At 37.4% G+C, this 18,500-nt stretch overlaps 1 protein-coding gene across 1 annotated transcript in view; it reads left to right on the forward strand.

Moving 5' to 3' along the window:
• The window catches only part of LOC149160234 (uncharacterized), a 192,106-nt gene that overhangs the window by 118,936 nt on the left and 54,670 nt on the right, over nt 1–18,500 (forward strand). The window contains exons 11-12 of the mRNA XM_089434550.1: nt 5,883–6,021; nt 6,221–6,328. Coding sequence (XP_089290676.1) covers nt 5,883–6,021; nt 6,221–6,328 — 247 coding nt within the window. The remainder of the gene's footprint in view (nt 1–5,882; nt 6,022–6,220; nt 6,329–18,500) is intronic.

Genomic DNA, 18,500 nt, shown 5'->3' on the forward strand with positions numbered 1-18,500 from the left:
TCCTTGCAATGTCATTTTGGATGGCCTTCTCCCTAGCCTTATCCTCATAAAACTTTTCAAGCTTGGAAATGTATTCTACCCTAATAGGACCTAACACTGCATTTGGTGCATCACATGGCTTTACTTGGCTTCTTACCCCAGCCAAGTGTTGTTTCAATCTAAGAATACCCCCACCTCCAATAGATTTATGGCATAATTTGTATATCATTTTTCCATCAATTACATCACAATGAGCCCATGCACTGCCCTTTCCTTTTGGAGCCATGTTTGCTTGAAATAATTACAATTTTCAAAGCAATCTGCCATTAAAAAAAAAATTGCAGCTAAGTAACATGGAAAACCAAAGCTAAATTTAGGAAAACAAATGCACATGTAGGCTACAAAATTTGATAGCATAGAACTAGAGATTTGATGGCATAGATGATAGAAGTGAGAAGTTTATAAATTTATAACACATGAAAAAATTTAATTCACGGACAACAGTCAAATGAGGAATTTTCAAGTGAAAACCCTTACCTGGAAATGCAAACTAGCTTCCTTAGCCTCCTCTTGAAGATGCCAACTCCATTGACAGCTACAAACTATCTCCAAAATAGCTCCAACTCCAACTCCAAGCCTCCAAGATGACTACTCGAACAAAAACTCAACACTCTCCAAGCTCCCAAGCAAACTCACAAACAATGATAAACGCTCCCAATGTGTGAGAGAAATGAGAGGGAGAAGGCCCTCTTAAAGGCTTGGAGATGGTGTTTTTGGAGGAAAGGACCCTTAATTTCCCTCTAAAACCCCTAAACAACCTTGGCAGAGCTACTGTGTGGGTCTTCCGCGGGGATGGCAGGTAATCGGCCGGTTTGACTACAAACCAGCCGGTTCCGTCCTAAACTGGCTGGTTAGAGCCAAAACTCCGCCACATCGCCTTCTTGACCAGGTTTTTCAGCCAGTTCCAACCGATGGCCTTGCAGACCGGCCGGTTAGACCGGTTACCGGTTAGGAAGGCCGGTTTTAAAAACACTACATCTTCCAATTCTTCCATCTATTAGTCAAGTTTAGATAGTTCTTGTCTTGACTTGCAAGCTTTATTAGAAGACCATAAAAGAACAAAAGGTAAAGTACAAAGACAATAGCATTAGTAGTGATCAAGGAGATGTAGAGTAGTTATCTTTTGAAGAAGGTCAGTTCCCTCTTAATCTTGGACCTTTTCATCAAATTTGTCCTCACATTAGCATGATATTGTTCCCGTCATTCTCAAGAGCTAGGTTTTCTTTTTACGTTGGAGGCGATTAGTTAGGATTCTGTTTCTAGGGTTTTCTAACTCAAACCTTGGCTAGGGTTTATAAACTCTACTTTCTCCATCTGCTATTTTAAAAGATTGCAAATTCTAGAAGCATACTAATAAGTTAGTTGCAAAACCCTAGAGACATTATTGACAAGCCTAGTGTACAAGAGATTTCATTCATTGACCTAGTCTTCATAAGGGAATAATGAGAATGTTAACATATCAATTATGTCGCGGTCTCTAATATATATCTATCAGACCCTTTTACTATCTTTCAAAAGATCATTAGCATGACCTAGAAGACTTAATATAATTGACATAGATTATGAAATGCACACAAATCAACCTCACCTATCCATCCTTGCAGAGATCTGGTCCTGTTTCTTCTATTGATATGAGTCGACTTCCTTCAAAAGAGGCACCGTAGACATTCAGTTATCGAACTAGGATGCTAGTCATAGAAATTTATTTGGGCCGCTTGCAATGTTCTTTGCATATATATCGTCTATAGGGGAGGCTATAGTCTTTCCACCAATCTTCAGTCCCTTATCAGAATTTTATTGTATTGTATAGGTTGGCTTTGATTATGTGATTAGTCTTTCTTCTATGTTCACAAAGATATGTTTTCACAGTTATTCCACATGTTTCACAAGATCTCGGGCCTCGGCCTCTAGTGATGTTTTACGTAATTCTGGTCCCTTCCACTATATACTACCGACTTCAGGTCGAACAAAGTAATCTTCCAAAGAGTCAAGACATAGAGTTGTATGTCTGTCCTTTATTGTAACGATGCATCAGTCCTTCGCATATGTCACAAAGATGATGATATTTAGAGCTTCACAACCAAGTTTTGTCCTTCGCATATATCTCTGGTCTTCATATAACATGTCTCAGAGTTCGCATACAGACATATATTGTTACAGAATCCACAGAACTTCATATAGGCTATCATAGAATGGAGTCTCAGATTCTTCCACACAGAGATTTATTATATGTATTTCTGAACCTGACTATTTGGATCTTGGACATGTACTTGATGTCATTATGGATGTCTTAAATTTATCATAGATATACTTTTTATTCACAGTCATAGTCCAGATAAAACACTGTTTCCATGCTTCAGATACTCTTCACATTTCTTGTCATGTCTCTTACTGTTTTATGCCTCGAGAATTCCATAAGAGTATAGTTCCAGATTTTACCTTTGTATCAGCTTCACTAAGTGTTCAGTTCTGCCATGATTTTTCCACAAGATGATCAACCATTCTGATTATGTCTGCCACGTCACAGAGATATAGGTGACATAGAAGGCTTGCTTCAATGTAGAAGTGCCACAGGAGCTTGCATTAGGCCAGAGAGATCTATCATAGGAACTCGATTTATTATGGAGAGATATGTCACCAAAACTTGCATCATTATTATCATCACCAAGTACTTGGTATACCATTACAGGGGAATTCAGATCATTACAACTTCAACTCAGAATTCAAATCAAACTTCAATAGCTTCTTAGATAACATGATTCAGTACCACAGAGATGAGCTTACTTATCACAGTTCTTTCTTAGTAATTCGTTCCTTTTCCATATAGTCCACAGTTCCTGCATAGAGTGTCATATGAGATTTGTATAAACGTCAGAGAATATCAAGTGCAATTTTCCTTCAATAGTCCTTGTTATTCTTCGTTGTCTTGGATATAGTAAGGATTGCTTCAGACTAGAAAATGTTATAGAACTTGGTTCAGATTTCAGAGGTATGGAACTTCAGTAAACTCGAATGTCCACAGTGAGCTTGGGTGTCTCACATTTCATGTTACAGGAAGCTTGCATATGTGCTTAAGGATCTGAACTATTCTGCTACAGACCATTGTCTCAATCTTGAATATAGACGGCAAACTTGGATTTATTTGAACATGCTTGTCAAGTCACAGAGATATAGGAGCTTGTTACAGAAAACAGAGAAATAAATCATAGGAACTGGAACTTGTATTATTGCAGGAACTTGCATCACAAAATTGGTGTCTACATATTCACAGAGAAAAACTGATTTCATATATATATATATATATATATATATATACTATGTTGCACTGGTTTTGGGGACGGGTCAGCTAGAGTGCACCCCGAAATTTTCAGGGGATGATGGTTGGGGACGGATATCTATATCTATATATATATATATCTATATATCTATGCAGAATTCAATTTTAACATTTGTAGTTGTTTCAAGAAAGTATTATCCACAACCCTTACACTCTCCAATTAAAATCTCAAAAAATTTGAAAAGGGATTGAGTGACATTCCATTATTGGCCACTAGACATGAGCTTTAGTTTTAGGAAACTTAAGTGTAACAACTTTAAATTTGTAATAAGGTCCATGAACAATCTATCAAGGAGAACTGTCTTTATATTAGTTTTTTTTCCTCATATTTCTTGTTAATGATGACTATGTTAAACACAAAAGGCATTCCCTTTTCAATAGGTTTTGTAAACTTTTATAGCTGTGTTGTGTTGAAAACCACTATAAAATAATTTGGTTTCTAATGATATTAAATTCATATTTCAGATTAAGAAGGGGATTGAATAAGAATTTATTTAAGCATTTAGTACTCAATCCAATTCACAACTATGTGATTGTTTTCACAATGCTTGGTGTTGGGATGATGGAAGCACTGAACTTGAATGAGTCCTCGAATCCCACATACAATATGTAAAAGCTGAGATGATCCTAAGAAAGAACAAGAAAAATAACTTCAAGGATCATCCTTTTAAAACTTTGTATTTTCTGTTTTCTTGACATGGAGGGTGTTTTTGTAATTTTACCGTTGAAAATCGAATATCTAAATCACTGGAAATCCAAAATGAAACCCATCATACAAAACCCATGTTTTGAACTGCAACTTGCACAAAAAATTTAGATTCAATGCATTCCAAAAAAATGAATGGGAAAAATGATCATATTGTTCAATCATCAATGTCCATGATTGTCAAAACTGAAGCTTTGTGCTTGGATTATCCCTAAAACCTTCCCAAAGCATCCCTGAAATCTGCTGAGAAAACCCTCAAAATCTGCCAAAAACATCCTTGAAATCTGTCTGGAATGTCTTGGGGACTGCTAGCAAGTCCCCAAGTCCCCAACAGTTTGGGGATGTTTCCTAAGGGTCCAAAAGTCCCCGGAACACAGGGGCAGAGGGTACGTGAGTATTTTTTGGGGGGATGGGTCCCCGTGCAGCATAGTGTATATATATATATATATATATATATTTGCTATCTTTTCGTCTTTCTTGTAGCCTTGTCTTTCTTCAATCAGTGAGTATTTTAGTCTTCTATGTTCAGCTGAGTAGTCTTCACTTATCTACAGTAGTTCGGATGCCTGCCTTCATTCCACAGAGATTCTTTATTCTTCAGCGGTGAGAAGTCTTGGTCCTCTATAAGAATATGATTGATACATTCCATATAGGGAAGAAGTCTTGGTCCATATAGTGAGAAGTCTTGGTCCTTATAGTCTTGGCTTCGTAAGTTCTTTTGCAAACTGAACTTCTTCCTTCAGACTGAGCCTTACTTAGGGATTCTTTAACAGTGCTCCTGTCTTCACCATAGCTCTGATACGATGTTGAAATTCTGTTAGATGATAGAATTTCTTGTCATGGTAATTACTTGTGACTGATATTCATTCTTTTGTAAGTTTTTACTTGATTAACTATGTCATCAAACAATTACACATTATCAAAATATAGAGAGCATAATGTACAAGAGACAGAAGACACCAGAAATTAGGCTCCAAGCCAGGGTAAAACCCCACAAGTGGGAAAAGCCAAACAATCCTTCTCTTATAGAATCACCGATCAAAATGAGATATCCAAGACCAAAACTGCCATCAAAACTCCAAGTCCAGCCCTCTGCCAAGTCACCTCCAAAGTCAGAAGACAACATAAGTCAAACTGGTCTACCAGAAGTTTCAGGCCTCTCTGAAATCTTGCTCCTGAAATTTCGGGTCTGCTATCATCTCTGAAATTCATCCTTTTTCTTCACAGAAATTCCTCCAGTTGTGCGAGCTTTTTCTCTCTTAATTTTTTGTCCTTTTTTCCGTTGGTTCGGTGCAGAAGATATGTAAGAATGATGATGATTGTCTATCCTCCAAAGTGATCAAACTGTCCTCTATCTATATCTGTCCAGGAGGTCGAATAGGTGGCTCTTGGAGCCCAGGCTGAATTGTTCCCAAGGAGGGCCGACTGGACAATTTTGCTGGAGTTTGACTCCATACTTTTTTCTTTCTTTTGACTCATAAAATATCCTTTTTGACTCAATTGACCCTATAAGTATGAAGAACATGCTTTGACTAGAAATGGAATAATAATAATAATGATGAATATAATCAATGATAAAAATTACATTTTATTACATTATGAAGACCAACACTAGTTACAGTTTTCAGCATCATATACATTTGTTTGTTGATGCTTGATAAATTCCTTTAATGCCTCAATATGTTATGTTTATATTTTCCTCAACTATTGTCTTGTCTGTTGTATATCTTGAGAAATATTTGTTAGTTTTTACTATTTTATTTAGTGACACTCACTTGTGCTTCTTGTAATAAACTCAAGATTAAAAGGCAATCCAAGAATAATGCAACTACTAGTAATTGTGATGTTCACGAGGGAGATCAAATTATATCCAAGGGGATTGAAGGTAACAGAAATAACAAGAAAAAATCTGAATATCACCGCCGACAAAGTCTTGCAGGTATGCTCCATTTAATATTGTGCTATCATTTTGATTTGAAATGCTATTAAATGTGGCTTCAGTGGAATAGTTATCTCTCTTTTTTTGTGGACCTTTTTAAACTTTTGCCATTCTCTAAGTTTATCTTGAATTGGTATATGGAGATGCAAAATTCTTGATTGTTGGGATGTAGCTTGATTGGTTTTTTCCCTTTCCATAGGGGCAGGAACTTTATGGAAAAGTGGGGTAAGACGGAGTACAAGAATAAGATCAAGACCTTTAGAGTATTGGAGAGGCGAAAGGTTCTTATATGGTCGTATACATAGTAGTGAGTGCTTAACCTTGCTCATTTCAAATTTCAAACATTTGTGCTGTGATTTATCTAGTAGCTATTATTGCTTATAACGTGTTTCATGTCATTTGTTAGTTTTATTTTGATGATAGAGAAAGCTTTAAAATGTAAAATGGTTATGTTAGTTGCACTGGATATATTGTGTGAGTGAATACCATTATATATTGTTAAGCACTTTTGTTGTGATTTATGAAGTGTTCATTATTCTGCAGTGGTATCAATGTCAACATTAGTGGATGAAACTTTTTGGCTAAGTTGCACTGAAAGTAATATGTAAATGGTGAAGTAGATACAAAAGGGTTTTGGAAAAGCAGGATACAATACAATGTTAAAAAGACAATTACAATACATATTTATTATGCATATTCAATTCTTTTTAATTATCTTCCTTTTACTATAATTACCAAAACGTTCAACTTTCAATTTTTTTTTTGTTTGTTTGACTTTTTAAAAATAGCAAGGCCAAAATGTTGGCTTTTTTGGTTTTATAAATTTTGAAATGTTGGTGAAATGTGCTTGAGATGGCTCTACAGCCCTAAAACTCAGTTTTCTGAATCTATTGTCCCTGAAACGTATCAAGACCATTTCCCTTGTGTATTTCCTTTGTTTTAGTAACCTAAACGTTGAACAACATTTAAAACACCTCTGCTACTCATTTCTGGTATGTTAGTTTTCTGGTAAATAATACCAACGATTTATTTTAATAATTCAATCTATGATACAAATTAGGAATTCAGTGTGTCCTTTGTAGTGATCAAAAGTTGCCTTTGTATCCATTTTGAGTTTTAGGCTCTTCGAGTAAAACTAGTACAAACACTATTTCCATAAATTTTACAAAATCTGGTTTGTCTTTTTCTGAGCATGAGGGTTGCTTGGCAAAAGCGTTGCTAGTTGTAGTTGTTTATTGATTACATTTCTGCTGAGTCTTATTAAAATTTATTATCAAATAAAAGGATATGTTTACCTTTTTAATGGAAGATTATTGCCTTTTGCAACCTAGTAAATCGTTGGATTACTGAATCAAGGAACATATAGAATACCATCTGTAGTTTTCATCTGTTTTTGAAAACTACTTATTATATTAATAGAAAAATGCAGACACAAAGAGAAACTCGCTTACCTCACTGCTTCCAGAGAGGTAATGTAGTCTGATTGAGCCTTCGCAATGCATTTCTTAATGTCTCTTCTTAGCCATTTACATCAATTATGCCATTAAGCATATGAAGCTGTGGTCTCAAATCTTGACATTTTGCTAGAGACGACAGGCTCCAAAGTCCAAACCAATATTTTGCAATTTCTACTAAGGGTGAATCTCTAGTTGACAGATCCCTTTCATGAATCTTCCAACATGACTTAATTAGAGGGCTTTCCAAAATTAGAGGCTTAATTGTCTTTGGCCTACAACATAGTTGGTGCATGCCATTTTTAACTTTGGGTTTTGCAAATCTGAACTTGGTGTTTAGGCCTTGATTAATTGCTGGACACACAAAAGATTCTCAAAACCAGGTCACATGACAGGTTGATATGGGTACTTGAGTATCTAATAGGAGACATCTAGACCAATTGAAATGATATAGAAAGGATTATAGAATACAATTATAGACACGAAGACAATTTTTTTGAATATTCAAAAAACTTAAAAGATAGTCCATGAATGAGAAAAAAATAAGTGTCAAGAATACACCATAGATGGTTGGGCCATAAATGTTGAAGAATGTAACTAGGTTCGGTCTTCATGAAATATATTTATCAAAAGAAAGAAAAATAAATTTTATTATTATTGTTATGACTTATTAAAGCACAGGTTTCATGCTTGGGCCATCATGTTTTAGGTCAAAGTCCCCATTGAGGACTTATAGGTTTTGTGTTGAGTCATTAGAGTCATTGTCCATTTAAAGAGACCCTTCTTGGGCTTTTGAATCATGTAAAAAGAGTTATTATTGAGTAAAGTAAGTCATTTGTCACCTCCACACCAAGTTGGACTCAAACAGAGTAATTTGACCTCATTAGAAGCTATATATTGGAACAATTCGATTCATTTGGAGGACACTCACTCACACAAGTTCAATTACAAGAAGTGGTAGCTAAAATGTGCGAATTTGGAAAAGGAGGAGGAGAATTGCAGGGAAGGTCAAGATCGAAGTTTTGGGCCATCTATCTCTCACATGTGTGAACTTTCTAGGAAGAACAAAGTCTCTACTACTGCATCGAAGCTGTTGCTCCCAGGTTGAAGTTGTTGCTGCTAGGTCGAAGTCGTTGTTGTAAGGGTTATCATCTACAGAAAGAAGAAAGCGCTGACTTGGTGTGGAGGAAGTCTGTGTCTAGGTCAAGAGTCTTGGATTATCTCGTGAAACTATTGAAGCAAGAGTTGTTGAGTGGGTTTTCCCTTAGATTGGGGTTTTTTCCCTGGCTGTCTGCCTACATCTGGTGTCTTTGATTTTCATGCTATTGTTTTGGTAATTGCTTGATGAACTAAGATAAAAGAAGAACACAAGAAAATTAATAAGAACATAAGAATCTCACAAGTAATTATCAACATAAAGAAAATCATTTTGCCTTTTTGATTTTCTAACATGGTATCAAAGCTAAGGTGAAGAAGATAGGAAAAGTAGTTTGAAGATCTATTAAGAGGAGAATAAGGAGTTTTAAGAAGTTAAGCCTACCATCTTCAAGGACAATGTCTAACTCAATGAAGGGAGAAAACAAATTAGAAGGAGCATCCAACTACAGGGCATGGAAGAAGAGGATAAACCTCATCCTCGAGAAGAATAAAGTTTTGGATCTAGTCAAAGGAAAGGTAAAGAAACCTACAAATGAGTCAAGTGATACAGAAAAGGAAAAGTTCAGGGAAACAAAAATATTGACCATGACACTAATGGAGGATGGAATAAAGGATAACCTCATCCCATATATATCCAACATAGATTTTTATCTTGAGATGTATGAGGCATTATCCAAATTATTCAAGAATCTTGGTCAAATAGCAAGTCTTAAGAATGAATTGAGATTTATGAAGATGACAAAGGAAGACTCTGTGGCATCTTTCTTTGTGAGAATAGCTAGAATCAGAGATGAAATCCATTCAATCGATGAGATATTACCTGAAAAAGAACTTTTAATCATTGCATTTCTAGGATTACCAACATTTTGGAGTGCCTTTTCATCAGGTCTCAACAGCTGGAAGGAAACTCCTACATTCGAACAACTATGGAATGCATGTAGTGAATAAGAAGTCATAATTTCTCTAGCAAGCAACAAAGAGAATGAAGAGGAGAAAGTTTCAAATGCCTATTTCGCTCATCACAAGAACAAAGGATCATTCAAGAATGCTAAAGGGCCTAGAAGGAAGATAGACCTATCCAAAATCGAATGCCGCAATTGTCACAAGATGGGTCACTACAAAAGCGATTGTCCTGAGAATCTGAGAAATAGAAAGAGAAATAGGGATCATGCAAATGTTGCCGAAGAAGGATCTCCAAAGAAGCACAAGACTGAAGATTCAGAAATGAAGGACTTATACAACTCAGCCCTTCTACTCTAAACTTTTTGAATTGTTTTATATTTCGATATTTAGTACTTATAGGTTTAACATACTTTGGAAAAACATTTTTGAACTGTTTTGTAAAGTTATAGGTATCCCTCGAGATTAGATTAAGAGGGAGCTTTCACCATTTTTCCAAAGATAAGTATCTTAATCCTTGTATTATCTTTTATATTTGGTTCTCCTTTTCTTATCTAGATGTGTTTACACTAGATGCTAATAATATTTCTTTTTATATTTTCCTTGTTTTGGAAAAGCTTGGTGATATGCTCAAGGGCTATGAAGAAGACCTCACAAGACAATAGAAGTTCTATTGGAATTGATGTCTTATAAGGTTTGTCTAACTCAAAGATATGTCTTAGACTATAAGTTTTGTTTCTTTTGTGATAAAGGTATATTCAATCATTCTAAGAAATCTGCTCTACATTACTAACAAGTAACAAGTATTATGTCTAGGACCTTTGAATCATAGAGATTCTTGTTTGGGAGATTAATCATTAGATTGAATCTACCCTCATTAAAATCATTATGTTTGTGGAACCCTAATAGGTTCTCTGTAAAACCCTAACCTAAGGGTATGCTAATGTAAAATCCCTAATCTACTTAGGATTACTAATGAAATCTAGAAAATACTATTCTTTTGATGTTTGGGGTTTTGATGGTAATGCCATGTTTAGAGTTTTAGTATTATTATGAAACCCTAGTCCTTTAGGGTTGGATGGTAATGTGTTCCTAGACCTTGAGGTTTTGGTAAATTAGGGTTTATGAGCAAAACCCTTATGTATTGAGTGTAAGCTCCTAGGAATGAAACCCTAGGTGTATGTTTGTTTGTCTGATCAAAACCCTAGCCTAATCGAGATTGTTATATGTCTGACTTTAAATGTATTGATATTTGTGTCTTACTTAATGGATATTATTGTGATATGCTTGTGCATGATTATGAAATCCTAGATATATGTGCTAACCAAAATTGTTGATGTTCATGAAGTTCTAGGGTTTGTAACTAAGCCCTAGTAGAAGTTTGAATATTCTAGGATTGGTGATAATGTTTCCATTATGATGATAAAATCTAGGGTTTACAACAAACCCTAGTAGAATTGGGAATTTAGTTGAAACCTTAGATTGTGTTGTGATTGGTTTTGATTGTTGACATCTAAGGCTTAGTGTCTCAAGAATGTAATCTAGGGTCCACGTTAAATCCTAGTAGAAGTCTAACATATGAATTCTAAAGTTGTTAGATGCATTATAGAACTATACTTGTTTGAATTGCTTCTAGGGTTTGTGATATATTATAGTAGAGTATGTCATATCTCTCGAAGAAATATCGAGACCCTAGATATAATGAAGATTGTTATCCTAATTGAGTTGCTCAAATTCTTGATGATGAAGTCTAGGGCTTATGAGAAAACCCTAGCAAGAAGTTGAAGCCTAATTGACTTGCTCGAAGTCTTGATAATGAAGTCTAGGGTTTATGACAAAACCCTAGCAAGAAGTTGAAGTATAAAAGTATGTGTCTCTTGTTGATTATGAACCTAACTAAGTTTAGGTATTTGATGTCTAAAGTCTAATGCTTCCATTATTGTATGATTCTGATATAGTTAACTTCATGCTTCTATATGTATTTGGTTGTACTCGCTGTCTAAAGTTGTGCGGGTACATAATATTCAAGATAATGAAGATGCTTATAAGTAAAGTTGATTTGATTGATAAGCATGATGAAGAAAGTTATATGAATGATGATGATAAAGATAACTTCGATAAGAAGGATGGAAGCCATGAAAGATTCTTTGATGTTATAGAAAGAAGTTAATCTCCCTAACTTAAGAGGGAGTCGAGATAAAAAGAAGGATATCTCCCCAGTTGAGAGGGAGGGCATATTATAGTCATGATGGATACCTCGAAGAAGAAATTGGAGAATATATATTGAGGTGTTGCTGAAAGAAGGAAAGCATGATTTGGTTGCTGCATGTGAAGTAGGAAAAGAAGCTGAATGATTGAGGAAACCTTCTGTCAAAATTTGTTTGGGAAGCCTCTAAGTGCTACTGTGATAAATTGTAAAGCAACATCAAGATGTCTGAAGACCTCGAAGGTTTGTGTTTACTCATGAGTATTTGAAAGGTTGTTACTGGTTGGGGTTGTGATTGTTCAGGTAAATCTCTCAAAGTTTATGAAAGGCATACTTGAGGTTAGAGAGATTTGATGTGTTGAGGCATTGTGTGCGTAAAATGCCTGGGAGGACATTTGGCCGACATATGTGTTGATGTCTAGTTCCTGAAGTAGTAGGGAGGGTGGCATTAGTCATAAAGCTCTGGCCTTGCATTACACACCTAATTCCCTGGTTTGATGCAAGTAAGCCTAATGGTACCTAGAGAGGCTGAAAGCTTTAGTCCATCTTAGTCCCACTCGGATAGATTGCCCTGGTCAGGAATCTAATCCGTGGCACCGTAAGTGCCTAAACTCTTCATGGTTCATGTGTTTTGAGATCTTCCATGTACTTGTATACGTAAGTATGGATACCTACTCAGTTAGGAGGGAGTTTTGAAGAATGTAACTAGGTTCGGTCTTCATGAATTATTATTTATCAAAAGAAAGAAAAATAAATTTTATTATTATTGTTATGAATTATTAAAGCATGGGTTTCATGCTTGGGTCATAATGTTTTAGGTCAAAGTCTCCATTGAGGACTTCTAGGTTTTGTCTCGAGTCATTAGAGTCATTGTCCATTTAAAGAGACCCTTCTTGGGCTTTTGAATCATGTAAAAATAGTTAATATTTAGTAAAATATGTCATTTGTCAACTCCGCACCAAGTTGGCCTCAAGGAGATCATGTCGACCTTAAACTGAGTAATTCGACGTCATCAAAAGGCTATATATTGGAGTAGTTTGATTCATTTGGAGGAAATTCACTCACACAAGTTCGATTTACAAGAAGAGGAAGCTAAAAAGTGCGAAGTTGGAAAAGGAGGAGAATTGCAGGGAAGGTCAGGATCGAAGTTTTGGGCCATCTATCTCTCACACTTGTGAAATTTCTATGAAGATCGAAGTCTCTATTGCTGCATCGAAGCTGTTGTTGCTAGGTCGAAGTTGTTGTTGCTAGTTGCTGCTGCTAGGTCAAAGTTGTTGCTGAAAGGGTTATCATCTACAGAAGGAAGAAAGGGCTGACTTGGTGTGGAGTAAGTCTGTGTCTAGGTCAAGATTTTTGGATTATCTTGTGAAACTATTGAAGGAAGAGTTGTTGACTGGGTTTTCCCCTAGATTGGGGTTTTTCCCTAGTTATCCTCTTACATCTGGTGTCTTTGATCTTTGTGCTATTGTTTTGGTAATTGCTTGATGAATTAAGATAAAAGAAGAACACAAGAAAGTTAATAAGAACATAAAATTCTCACAAGTAATTATCAACATAAAGAAAATCTTTTTGCCTTTTTGATTTTCTAACAATAAGTTCAGTAAGGCAATTGTAAAATAACACTATTATTTGTGAAATGATAAATGCAACAAAATAATCGTAGTGTGTAGATGCACCAAATGTAGTGAATCTTGTTTTCTATTTGCATTGTCCTTTGCTAGAGTTTTGATGAAAAATGATCTAAAATAGGGTGAAACACACCTTTATTTCTATGTTGGGCACATTCTTTATTGTCCGAATAGTCTAATTCGTTAGGATGTCCTTCACACTACTCCAACTTGCATTGGACATGTGTCCTCCACAAGGCATGTGTTTGACTTGAGTTTAACTTTTTGGAAGGGTGAGTTAGCATGTTGATGAGTTTGATTCATTGGATTCGTGATAAGGAGGGAACGTATTAGATAACCTATTTCTCAACTAATAGGAAATGTTGTAAGGTCAAGCTTTTATCCACCTAGTGATCCATTAAAGCTTATTGTTTGAGATGCCCTATTGTTTCTCGAAAGTAGGAGCTAAGGCATATGCTTGTGCATTATTTGAAAATTCTTATTCTCGTTGAGCTCTAAAATGATATTGATGTTGGACCATTACCAATCTTTCCAAATGGAACCATCTATACAAGTATTCATCCCAAGAAGAACCTCTTTTGAAATGAGAGGCTGTAAACCTCTAATACTACATCTATATTTAGCCAGAAGGGTCCTCAACAATGAGTAAGTTTCCTAAAAGATCCAGCCTCCACTATTATCATCCCATAAATCCTCCCAAATAGAAAAAAAGGCTCTTTTTAGTGAGCCTTTTTGTTTGAAACTAGAGAATCTTGGAGCTCTAGTGTCCTTGAGGATTTGATAAATTTGAAAAATGGGTTTTGTTCTTCTCATTTTGTGGGCCAATTTTGACTTATTAGGTGTCAAATTTTGTTAAGATTTGCCTCTATTAAGCCTCATGGAAGCTTGTCTTGACTTTTTGACCTTGTTTGACCAAGTTGTAACTAGCCATTGCCTTCTTTGATTGGAAAATGTTTACATGGCATGGATTTCACTCTCCAAACAACACATTCTGAGACCAAGTTGAGTTTTTGACCATTGGGACTAGTTTGCATTGGGAACCATGAATTGCCTCAAGAAACATGAAATGTTGTCAAATGAGACTGCCATGCTTTGAGAGTTGTCATGAGGAATACTGTACCGAAAGGGTAGTCACCTAGAAACTTAATTAACACTAACCATGTGGAATGACATAGGTGAACCTTGATGCGGGTTGGACTGGCCCATACATTGGTGATCACCCCTACACTTGTAGGTTTCCATAAAAACATGAGTCTATAAGATAGTTTTCCTAAGGCCCCACAATCCTGTACAAGACAAGAGTAACTCGAAGTGTAACTTTAAGTGACTAGCCATGGGTTGACCAAGATAACAAGATATAGATTCAAAAGACATAGGTCTAGGATGTTTAATGTAGGCCCTCACATGGTTTGTACATTGCTTTTGACTTGTGACCTTGGGCTTACAATGGTGGTGAAAGATGCTGCAAAAGTGTTCATATGTGCCCTTGTTGAAAAGAGGGGTAACAATATCATTGCTATGGCCATCTTCCTTGAAGTCTTTCCCATGCCATGGCCACAATTATCACATGCATATGTGGACTAATGGGCCTATATGTGAAACATCCTTCTCTTTAGGGGATGTAAGCACATAATAGGGCAAAATGCATAATTATGCCTAACACAAGTGTGGTAACTTGCGAACAAGTCATGAGCTAGAAAAATATTTGAAGGCAAGACTTGTGTGAAGCATTTTTGTGCCCCTAACATTGAATATTGTACACTATGATGCTTTAATGGTTTTTGTCCTTAATGATGTTGATCTCACTTGATGTTAAGAGTATATTTCAACTGGTTTATTAGACATGTAGTAGAGATCCCTTGAGGGATGGCTTGACACCTTTCTAACACGATGAAGAGGACATCTAGCCTAGCTTTCATAACACTTTTGACATTGAAGCCCTAATGTTGCCCCTTCTGAGATGAGCATTGGACTTTGAGGAGCTTCCACATGGTTGTATGCCCTTGGCTACACTTCTAGATGTTGAAATGCTAAGCCAAGAAGCCAATGTGTTGCCTTCATTGATGATGTGCTCAGATGGACCTAGGATGCCCCCAAGTTGGCCTTGAACATGCTTGATGGATGTTTTCTTATTCGAGAGCCCAGGTGATGATGGAAACCACTTGAGATGGTTTGGAAGGGCGAGCACACGAAGTTTTGATGCCAACATTTGATACTAGGACTTCCACATCACCCATGCATCCCCTAGGAAGGTGGCATGAGCCCTCTTGATGATGATGTCTTGGTGGAGGAGATGGTACTTGGAGATGTGCCAATGCATTTTGATGATGACCCTTGGAGTGAGGAGGAATTTTGGAACCACTTTGTTGTTGATTTGTGTAGCTTGGGAGGTACTCCAAGCCCTAGGGTTCAGGGTTTGGAGGACAAAGCACCACAAGAGCAGCGTGTGGGCTTGGAACCCAAGTGTGGGGTTTTGGCACCCATCGTGTTTTGGGGCAAAACCATGATGGATTCATGACATGCGATGGATGAGGATGATAGTGCTTAGAAAGACAATTCCAATGCAGCATCAAAAATCGTCCGAGTCCGAGTTGTCGTTCGAGAGATGAATTTTTGAAGTTGACATAATTAATTAATTGTCAGGTAGGCCGACTTGATAAGTGTCACTTCAAATGTGACGTTGAGGCTTCATATGTGTATAAATATGAAGTGTATTGAGTCATTTTAAGCATCCATTTTGTGTGCAACACATAGACATCAAAAGGAGCTTGTTGAAAGAGGGATTACTTCTGAACTTAGCCGCAACAAGAAGATTGGACAATGAGGGTGTTTTAGGGTTGTTTCAGGGGTCTGTTTAGAGGGAAGAGCTGCTGGAAGGGAGGTCGAGGCATCTCCATAGAGGGTTGAGGGAGAAGTTAGTCTTTTCAGGTTTGTTTGGAGGCAAAAATGAGGTAAGGAGGGGTTGTTTGGGTGTGCTGCTAGGTAACAACAAGCACTGTGGTAGGCCGTAGCCCTACCACCTCAAAACAGGGTAGCGTGGGAGTTTTTGGGGTTGGAAGGTGCCCAGAACAACAACCCACAATGAGAGCACCTCACTGTGCCTAGGCCGCAGTTAAAAGGAGGTTGTTGTGTGGGAATTGAAGGTTGTTGCTGCATGGACAAAGCCCTAGCCAGGGATAGCAAGAACAACAAACTTGGAGAGCAACATTGCCGTGTGTTGGGTCACAGTTTGTTGACCAGTTTGGATCAGTTTACGTTGTAGCCTGTTATTGCCATGTGGATGACATTCCGTGGTGGTGAAATGTCCTCCTCAGAGCAGAAACAACAATGATTGGATTGGGTGCCTTAGATTTGATTGGACGATAGTGCGTTGGCTACCTAAAGTAGCCCTAAAGCAGCAGATAAGGACATTGTTGGTGCGTGTTTGGGTGAAGGATTGCAGCCTTATGTGCAACACTTTGATGGACGAAAGTGACTGCTAGATAGGTAGATTGGAGCTTGGGAATTAGGCCTACCCAGAGAGCAATTGATGAGGCTGTGTTCATTGTAGCAGATGTGACTTGCAGTAGTGATAGGAGGCAACCCTCTTGGAGTCTCGATGTGTAGACGCCTTGATGGACTAAGGCACTACTAGTGAGCAATACGGGAGCGAAGGACCGATAGGACAAGATACGCCATAGAAGTTGCGCAACAAAGATTGTCATTGTATCTTGTAAATCGTAGATTGTTGTATTACTTAGTTTGTTTAATATAACGAAGAATGGGATTGTTAATATTGTACAATTTTGTTTAAAATTGTGTATATTGTGCATGTGTGATTTACTGCTTTATATTTCCGCTGTGCAAAGTAGTTTATGGTTGAGATTCTTGGTTTGGTAGCGTCAGTGATCTGAAGACTCTAACCAAGACCCAAGGTCGTGGAAATTCAACATGGTATTAGAGCGTGTTTGAGCTACTTTGGAAGTAAGTAAATCAAAGTTGTGCGCAACGAAGTACAACGTGAGAGGGAGTTGGTCACATTGTGAGTGAAGGGTTCACTACAATGTTGTGAGTGAAGGGTTCACTACAATGTCGAAGTTGTAGGCAGGGATCCGATATGAGGACAGGTTGGAGGGGTTGTCCAATTATAGTCCATGGAAGGAAAGGGTCAAGTTGATATTGTAGGTCAATAGGATCTGAGATTTTGTTGAGAAAGAGATCAAGAAGCCAACCAACCATAAGGAACTAGAAATATGGGAAGATTTTGATGGGAGGGTGAGACTGATCATCCTAGATGGTGTGAGGGAAGCCCTAATACCTCATTTTTCCGGGAAGAACACCGCACATGAGATGTGGATGTCTCTTCAAAATTTGTTCTAGAATAAGAACGTGAACCGAGTATTGGTATTGGAGGATAAGTTGAAGTCCACAAAGATGTTAAAGGGTGAAAGCATGACCTTGTATTTGATGAGATTGTCTCAGGTCAAAGATGAACTTGCTGCCATCGGTGTGACTATCTCAGATGGAGATATGGTAAGGATTGCCTTGAAAGGGTTCACCGAGGAATGGAAGCCCTTCATCAAAGGAATCGTTGCCAGGGAGAAATTGCTAGACTGGGATAGGCTGTGGGATGACTTCATTCAGGAAGAGTTGCGAGACGAGGATCTTCAGCCGAAGCAGAAAGCTTTAGATGATGACGTGGCACTTGCATCACGAATGAAGGGTAAGCAAAAGAAGGACTTGAGTAAAGTCAAGTGTTTCAACTGTGGCGAGATGGGTCATTTTTCGTCGAGATATCCAAAGAAGAAGAAGGGAGATGATGAGAAAATAAAAGGAAAGAAGGCCACCCTCATTACCAATTAAACAGAGATGGATGAGCTGGCTAGAAGATTGGAAGTTGAAGAGGAGGATTTTTCTATGATTTCTCATTTCTCGCAGAGTACTATCAAAGACAATGGATGGTACATGGATAGTGGTGCGATGAAGCATATGACAGGGTCACAGGATATTTTTGAGACTATAGTTGGATGGGACTCAAGGTTGCACATGGTGTTGGGTGATAGGAGTCAGTTGGAGATCCGAGGATCGGGTATTGTGCCATTCAAAATGGAGACAGGACATATGGTGCGGGTCCATGATGTACTGTTTGTACCA

The sequence above is a fragment of the Pinus tabuliformis genome, chromosome 5_2, assembly GCF_031772625.1.
Source record: "Pinus tabuliformis cultivar Carrire ecotype Pingquan chromosome 5_2, CPIR1, whole genome shotgun sequence".
Taxonomy (NCBI): domain Eukaryota; kingdom Viridiplantae; phylum Streptophyta; class Pinopsida; order Pinales; family Pinaceae; genus Pinus; species Pinus tabuliformis.